At 39.1% G+C, this 9,152-nt stretch overlaps 1 protein-coding gene across 1 annotated transcript; it reads right to left on the bottom strand.

Moving 5' to 3' along the window:
- Positions 1-3,199: 3,199 nt before the first annotated feature.
- LOC146473443 (poly [ADP-ribose] polymerase 2-like) lies at positions 3,200-8,776 on the bottom strand. The gene is made up of 7 exons (XM_085118116.1): positions 8,657-8,776; positions 7,322-7,421; positions 6,720-6,818; positions 5,864-5,988; positions 5,263-5,345; positions 4,195-4,220; positions 3,200-3,539 (listed from the first exon to the last, which is right to left on the bottom strand). Exons 1-7 carry the CDS (start codon positions 8,773-8,775, stop codon positions 3,495-3,497), a joined length of 597 nt encoding a protein of 198 aa, XP_084974242.1. The 5' UTR covers position 8,776; the 3' UTR covers positions 3,200-3,494.
- Between the last annotated feature and the right edge of the window lie 376 nt (positions 8,777-9,152).

The raw sequence follows: 9,152 nt of genomic DNA, 5'->3' as shown, positions 1-9,152 counted from the left end.
GTTTGCTTGTTTGTTACACAAGCCAGTTGACGTTCTTTATCGCCACAATTTTCCTGTTGGATAATACAAGGTTGAGAGAGTCATCACCGGTCGTGCATGTACATGCATGCTATTTACAAGATAAGAGAGTTTCTTTCCTATAAGGGATTCAACCTGATTAAAGTTTATTTCAGTGTACACTATAGTACATGTATATGTTATCATTTGTTTCAATGCCGGGAGACACTTCCGGTAGCTCCGGCTGTGAGATTTTTATACGGCATCCGCTGTAATGATGTGGGCCAATATGTTACAGTCAATTTCCGCCCGTGAGAGAAACAGCAAATTGTGTGTCAAAAGGTCGCCTACGGGAGGTTAAAAACAATTGAAAATTTTGAACAATCATCTCTAAAAGTGGTCGCTTACGGGAGGTGGTCGCTTACGAGAGGTGGTCGCCTACGAGAGGTTCCACCTTAACTAATTTGCCTTGAAAACTTTTGGTATTTTGGAAAAGTGGTCGCTAATGAGAGGTGGTCGCTTACGAGAGGTGGTCACACAAGGAGGTTCGACTGTACTTGGCTATTAAATTCTATGCCCAAGCTTGATATCTTACATGTTGCAGTAAAGTAACAGAGCTTACCTCAAGCATATCTGTTATTGTGAGTTTCGATGTACCAGGACAAGATTTTGCCTCCAAAATTTCCTCGTTTTCAAGCTGATTTATGAGCGGTTGACTGAGAATATCGAGAACTCGCGGTCAAAACTGAAATTTCGGATTTCTTCTTATTTTTTCAGGAAAATCCCTTTAGTGAACTATTTATGAAAATAGCAATATAAAACTTTCCAAAGATTATTGTTTTTCGAGAATTCCGCGTCGCAGCCGGCGTTGAATTTTGCCGAGATTCGAGACATTTGATGCATGCATTTTCAAAACGGTCGGAAAGGAAGATTGAAAGTCAAACGATCTTTTGAGTTAAGTTAGGTGTCCTTCTGAGAATACGGTCTTATGGCAACATCACTGGGAGATGCTTATTTACATGTAGTTTTAAGAGCCTGAATATTCCTGTTTTCAGCACTTGCCGAAAATGAGGAACCTTTGCGGACAAAAATCTTGTCCTGGCAGCTGTCCTGATACATCGAAATCTACAACGAGAGTTGTACTAGGGAAAGCTCTGTTCTTGTACGGCAATCAACATACAAAAAAATCCAGCTTGTGTAATTTAAGAGCGGCTTTGACGGTATTCTAAAACATAAGGGTATTTTTTATCTATTTTTTCCAAAAATTGCTGAATGACCCTGCGAAATAGATTCCCAGAATTCTGGGTTAGGGTTAGGAATTGTGGGAAGTTTGTGGAATTGCAGTTAATTGATTGTTACTGGCTTGGAATTTCTGGGAATTACATGAGAATTGTAATAAATTTTTCAAGCTCAGTTTTTAACAGTTACAATTGAAAGTGTTTAGTTGAGACATTGCCTTCACATTCAAGCATTTAACGGCTGTTTATACTAGAGGACGCATTATCCGTCTGGGCGAACTTGGGCAAACATTCCGGTTATTCGTCTCTCGCTGAGTATAAAGACGGGCACAAGACGCATTATCCGTCTGGACGAACTATCTTCCGTTGTTCGTCTCGAACGACGCACAACGGAAAAATAGCTCGTCCATACGAATAATGCGTCCTCAAGGATAAAAACAGCCATTTCGGCATTTCCAAAAATGGGCAACGTGTGCGCTTGGAATTTGCTTTCACGTTGGATAGGACAGAAAGACATTTTGCCGTCCTGTCTACTATGCAGTAGGCGGGCATATGGTTGTGAGGGGCTCAAAGAGAAGTGGGACATTCCATGCGGATTGAAAATTTTGGAGGGTTAGCGAGAAAAAAGGAAATAGAAGGCTTGTTACTGTTAATAAGTGACACGTTAGCTTTACCATAAAGTTTGAATGGAGATTAGCATCTCTAGGTTACTGTTGGATCTGTTGTCACGTGGGGTATTTGCTAGATAGCGAGATGTTTTAGAGTCTTATCCTTAATGCTTTTTGTCATTACAAGGCTGATCAAACGAATTGATCTTATTTCGCCCATTTTACAGAGTTAAAGAAAAGGCAACGGAGCGCTCTTATTTAATAAGCAAAACTGAATGTGGACTAAAGCAATATCTTTTTTCTTTATTGAGCCAAAAAACTGTTGTATAGAGGTCTCGCTGGAGCTCATAAGAATTACCGCCTATTGTTATTATTATTATTATTATTATTATTATTATTATTAATATTATTATTATTATTATTGTTGTTATTGTTATTGTTATTGTTATTGTTATTATTATTATTATTATCATTATTACACATGATAATTTAAGAGCGATTTTGTACTCTAGTAACTCCAACCAAAATCCTCTTATGAGGGATTTCCTGTCGTCATTGTACGTATTCCTTTTCCGTAATAGGGTGAATCGAACGCACGCTAAATATGCGGGGATTATCCGTCTGTGGATGAAATCGTACAGCGCGCCCATTCAAATCAGTCACGAAAAGCTAATGCTTCATTACACTAGTTTATTACGCTGTTCCAGCAGGCTCCAAATTTCGATTTTGGGCAAGAAAGTCGGCGCATTCAAATCAAAGCTATTTAAGCAGACAGTCAACTCTCTCAAGGCGACCACTTCTCGTAAGCGACCACCTCCCGTAAGCGACCACTTCGTAAACAACCGTTTTGTTTCTAAGTTAAATACTGTTTCAAGAGCTCTCTCGTAAGCGACCACCACTCAAATTTCTAAGGGACCGCGACCACTTTTTAGGCCAGAAATTTAACATCTTCTTTTGTTTTCTGTTTCCAGTAAGCGACCACCCAACATATTCGCGTATGATCTGAGTAAATAATTACTCAGAAGCAACAAAAGTTCAATTTTTAATGACGCTACGTCGGACAACTGGCAGTTTACAGACAGAGAAGATTACTATAATTAGATCTGTAGGTAAATGAAAATTGTTAGTGTGATCTGTTCCAAAATGTTAAACAAAGTTTCGTCAGAAGAATAAATAAATGTGAAAAAATCAAATAAATTAGTTTCTATTTACCTAATTGCAGCTGCTAGGGTAAGATTTTTAGGTAATTAATTTATCAGTCCAGCATTAGGCTTATTTTATTGATCTTTCCCGTAAGCGACCACCTCTCGTAAGCGACCACCCTTGGTGCACGACAAAGTGGGTGGGGGTGCGAAACGAAGTGGGATGTTTTTCCTATTTTTTAAAACATGAACGCAACTGTACACACAACAGATATAAAACCTCACGATACAACCTGGCATTAATACCGTCTCTGCGATATTTCCAACTAAATAAAGTTACTATGTCAGTTATCACCATATTTGGCGGTCTTTGACAAGGCTCCTTGTCAAAATCGTCCGCTGTCTTTTTGTACATTTTCTTCTGGATCTTTACATGTAACTATCTGCTGGACCGTTTAAAAAATTCCTTGGCTTTACACATCACTTCCGCCCGATAGAGTATAACGGACTTATTTAAAGTTAAACTTGACTTTCACCAAGTACCGCATTCGCACCTAGGGAAAATGAAAACAAATAAATTTAACCAAATCTTTAAGTAAGAAAAAAAAAGGCCCACAGATATAAAGACAACAACACAAGACTTCTAACAGTGAATCATTCGAAGTTGTGCTTGCTTAGAAGCACAAAATCGCAGGTCTTAATTAACCTGCTCTACAGGCAGTCACGAGCTGTTCAACTAGATCTTCTTAAAGGTAATACTTTGACCAAGAGTGATTGAAATCCACCCATGCGGTGCAAATTTTGGTCACTTGCCTTGCCGTTGTTCAAAACAACAACGCAAAGAGACCAAATTTAAAGTTTTATTGATAAGATGAGAACAGGTCGGTGAATTCAATATTCACCAATTCAGCCTGGATAACTAGGCTACGTGAATTTACTTTTTGAAGTGACATTTTTGAAGGCGTTACTCAAATTCACTAACAAGTCCCTGGGTGCCAAAAACAGCTAAACATAAACATTAATGAGGGGGTTTATCCCCGAAACCTCTGACTGTTTTGTACGCAGTTTTAAGCACTCCGGGCGTACAATTTTTTTCATTATGCAATATTTTATTTCAGTGTATATAGAAAAAAAAACGGGTTTTTTTTTTTTTGTTATTTTGTGCTCAACTTCTTTTGTTCCACTAATCAGTGCAGAGCAATTGATTACCTGATTTGTGTTGTAGACTATGTATTCTGCAAAACCAAAGAACCAAAAATATGTTAAACCAAGACCTCAGATTTTTCACTATAAAAAAACCCCACATATTACTGCGAAAATTCATAAAAACAAAGCTATTATTAAACAGCAATCTGGAGAAATGCGTAAAGGCAGTGGGCGGCAGCCCCTTACTATATAGAACTGGGTATGCGCCGTGATCATGTATATCGATGTCAGTATAGAGCGGTTTTCAATCGAGTGTCGTAAAACCAAAACCAAAACCAAAGTAATTACTCTGACCAATCACAACAGATGTAAACAGCACAATGAACCAATCAGAATTCAAAGTAAATATACATGTAACCGGCGCCAGGCGCGGGAAAACACGTGCGAGCGAGGCACGATTGGTTTTGGTTTTACATCTTATTGGTTGAGAAAGTGGCGCGAGTTTTATCAACCAATCACAGAACGTAGTAATGCAGAGCCAAAGTAAAAACGCAATTACACACACTCAATTAAAACCGGCTCTATTCATCCAGTTTGTTAGTCACCGCCTTTGCAAACTAGCACTTCTCAGACCCTGCCTTGACCTGTACCTGGTCAATCTACCATGACTGCAGCTGTCACAACGACACTGGCCAAAACGCATTATCCTTGTTCTTACCTTTATCATGTCTTAATGTAGACTAGTACTGAATAATCAAAGATTAGGGAGTGCGTTCGATTTCACCAGGCTCTCTCTCCTTTGCCAAGTTGGTGATGATGTCATCAGCTCCTGAAAAATCTGCGGGGGATTTCAGATACGCGTCCCAAGATCCATTCATTCACGGCAATCAACGCTGTCCCGTACCATCTCGACTCCAATCTGCTGTCGAACGCAATAATGCTTTACGGTTTTAATTTCCGCTTCTCCTTACAATTGGAGTAGGTTGATTGAGGCTCTTTCCTTTTGCGTCTCCCTTTTAAGGTTTACAGTTTTGATGTTCACTTTTAATGTTTTATCTATTTAATTCTTTTTCTAGGTTTACAGTTGTGAAGTCTCACTCAAGTAAACAAACAAAGCATAAGACAAATTACCGTTATGTTTGAGCGTATATCCTCGTGGATTGACCACACCGGTCTCTTTGCTTTTACCACAAGGTACAACCACCCCATCTTTCCTGAAAAATCAAACATGAAATATTGTAACTCTTACAACGATCACAGGACACGCAATTTTACGCCGTGATACCCACTTGTAAAGCGGCGTTGGAGTAGTGACTATTAAGGTAAGTTGACAAACTTGTGGCACACGAAAGCTCACAGATCACTTCAAAAAAACAGTCAAATAAGCTCAATTCAATTGAACTGAATGGTTCATGATCTCAGTGGGTGAGAAAAGACCAAGTATTGGGCGTCAGTTCGGAGACGATAGCGACGCATATTGTCATTATTTATCAACGGAACATTCCACTTAATTGAAGACAGTGATACTGTCGGCTTGTGTCCATAATAAATTAAATGAATTCTTGGTTAGCCAGGCTTCCCCCCCCCCCCGCCACTCCCCTACCTCCCCCCCCCCCCACTCCTCTAAGGAAAGATCTGATACTTGGCGTATTTTTTGCTCGAGTTCCCTGAGAAAGCAGTAGTACTTCGGGTAGTCTGATCTAACAATACTCTGGTGACCAACACAACATACATTGTACAAGTGTCGTTCGGATCAGGAGCCACTTTTCCCATGCCTTTAACATTATGACAGCCAGTAGGTAGCTTGTCAGCAGTGTAATCCCCTTCTAGAAGCTCATTACTCTTTCCGAGGGAAACCTGTAAATAAACACAGCCAATGAACGGAGTGCAGGAATTTATTTTTGGAGCCAAGTGATAAGACTACGAATGGTACCAAACATGTAATCTGTAGGATAGTCATAGTTTCGACTCCTGTTAGAATAACTCGGAGTATGCCTGTGTCACTGTGTGAAAAAAAAAATACCGTCATCTGCCGTATAGGATAGTGCGTGCAAAAAAAGAAAATTTTCATATTATACATTTTCTTCCACTCAAAGTTTGTTCTTCTATGCCGTGATTTTTTTGCAAAGGAATAGAACCGTGTTCAGTTCAGTTGAAAATAATTTTGTCTGCTTTGGTTTTGTTTTTCTAGACTAGATTAGCCAAACTCGCGCCACTTTCTCAGCGAACAGCAAGTCAAAGCAGAGCCAAGTCGCTCGCACGCCTTTTCCCCTCATTTCAAACGACACTTGAATGCACAGCTGTATGTACTTCATGGTTTAATAATAGTCACTTTGCTTTCCATGTAAAGAATGCAAAGAACGCCTCGAAACGTCCGAGAGAGACTAAGTGAAAGTCATTTTCTGCTTCTCCACAAAACAGATCACTCGGAGAAGCCGTTTAATGATCAAAGTGCACAGCTTTTGGACGATTTCGAGTTTTACCTGTTTTGAGGAGCGACCCTTCAAGTGATGGACGAATAACTCACGGGGGTAAAAAATCCTTGCCAACAGATTTCAAAAAATGCGCTCAAGCTACATTTTTCTGACCTCGCTGAGTAGCAGTAAGCCAACATTCTTTGTCCTTGTAGCAGAGCAATAATTTGCACTCTTAGATGACATGTCAGCGAAATAGACACCTTTGCCAAACTACAAGTAAATAAAGGAGAAACATTAAAGTTAACCATAAACCAGTTGCAGTAACTTTTATAACCAGTTAATATTCTCCATTGATTTTTACGTGTAATCCAGTTCCTGGTTGGCAGTTCCTACGGTTCACGAACAGTTTCCAAAGATCTTCTAAGCAAATTTTAAAAGAAAAAAATCATTTTCTTAAACCCTCAAAGACATCTGCAGATTTCCTTCTGAAATTTCTGATGGCAAAGATTTACCTAAGAAACATTTTAATTTCCAGGGCAAGCCAAACTTGTCTTGTGTAAGCTTACACAATTTCAGGACATTATAAACGTCTGTCACAACAATCTTGCCCTGAAATTTAAGGTACACAAAAAGACAACGACTGTTGTACCGGTCAGACAAGTAGCACATGCAAGCACAGATCTGAGAAAGTTACTACCGTCCATCACGTACAGTTTGTACAAACTGCATCCTAACCCGTCATCCTCAATGACACTGCTTCAACATGATCTTACCATGTAGCCTGTCACTGGGGCCTCTGGGGGAGGTATCCTCAATCCCTGACTTAAAATGCCAGCCCAGTTTGTTAAACGGGATCCATGCCATAGAAGCATCCTACAAGAGAAAAACATTGCAAAGTAAATGGATATAGCTGATGAGTTTGGGAAAAGGAACCAACAAGCCTGCACAGCTGGCGATATATTGGGCGAAGGCAAAAAATGGGCGAACAAGCAGCAAAGCCGTGAAGGGAATGGGGAAATGGCCAGGATTTGAAATGGTATTTTCTTGCGGCATAATGCCAAACCTTTATATTTGCACATGGACAATACTGCTGACTAGGCAGGCTACAACCAACTAGAGAACCAATCTCCACAACAGAACTTGAGATACTCGCATCAGAACGGCTTCACAGAGTTCTTTCTCCTTCTGTTATTGGTCCGTTCGTTTCCGGCACCGTTCTTCCTTCATATTGTTTTGTGTTAAGTGAGGAATGGACCAGCATATCCAGGGGTACATAATAGAAAAAGACAATTAATTTTTCCCTCCTTAATCTATTTTCAGACATAAATGGATAAAAGAATATGACTTTTAAAAATTGCAGACTAATGGTCCCGGCTGTTAGAAAACTAACAAACAAGATGATGTTCTCTAAAATGCAATATTGTTGTAGCCAGACAAAAAAAATGGGGAGGGGAGGGAAGTGGGGGAACGTTTTATATTGGTAATTGAACTGAGTGGAGTGCAATTTGGTCTGAAATCATACGCGTGATTTCAAAATCAAACGAGCGCGCAGCGCGAGTTTGATTTCAAATCACAAGTATGATTTCAGACCAAAATTGCACGACACGAAGTTCAATTACCACTTAATTACATCCATTTTGAAATCACAGAGTATCATTGTCAATATTAATATTCTATTTGTGTTACTTCATTTCCATTTTGATGGGCTAGAGAAAGGATGCGATTTAGAGCAAAAAATGGTGCAATTTAGGAATAAATTGCACCATTTTGGACCAATCAGATTCCAAGGATCACCAGTGATTTCAAAATGGATGTAATTAAGAAAGAAATCATTTAATAAAGACTACTTACTTAGTCACTTAGAAAATGAAGGCTGTAAAAAATCAAATAAATTTATGAAAACCTTGGACGTTTCTGTAACATATCATAGCTTTTATCGCCAAGTACTGAGATCCATGGTTATGGTCCCAAGTCTGGCAGTAACGTCAGTTTTTAGCCACTGATAACCACTCTTATTTTAATAATAATTAGTTGTTCTATATATGTAGCTGTGTCCTGCTTCTGAAGATCTGTAATCGCAACTGCATTACATATTTACTTAGTTATACCTATTTCCAACATCAGTGAAGGATTTCTTTTCATGATCCACTGCAAACACATCAAGTAACTTCATATGATATCGATTGTGAGTCGCTGCATGAGTATTTTCCAGATATTTAGCAATCATCTTTAAAAATAAAAAAGAAAGTCTGTGTTAAGGCCAATTTACATAAAAGTATCCTGATCTGTGGCAGTGCTACACATGTTTTGAATCATGCTGATTTTAACCTTGCGCTTCACCAACAGAAAAAGAATTCGGCCAACAAATTGTAACATGTAAATTGGTCCATGTGATTAGGCTGATAAACAGGTACATGTATAATTATTAGCCCTTATGCAATGAAGTTAGACAGGGAAGCCACACTACAAGACAACGCAGTCTCAAGCAAGTTCCTAAAAGTAATAATGTACTAAGAATGCATGTTGTTCCACCTAATGCCCATACCAACCTGCCCCCAGCCACAATATTTATGTTCTTTATGGGTTTGAACTCCGGTCCTTCAT

The sequence above is a fragment of the Pavona decussata genome, unplaced genomic scaffold (assembly GCF_977016875.1).
Source record: "Pavona decussata unplaced genomic scaffold, jaPavDecu1.1 SCAFFOLD_93, whole genome shotgun sequence".
Lineage (NCBI taxonomy): Eukaryota > Metazoa > Cnidaria > Anthozoa > Scleractinia > Agariciidae > Pavona > Pavona decussata.
This window is presented reverse-complemented; position numbering and strand designations above follow the sequence as displayed.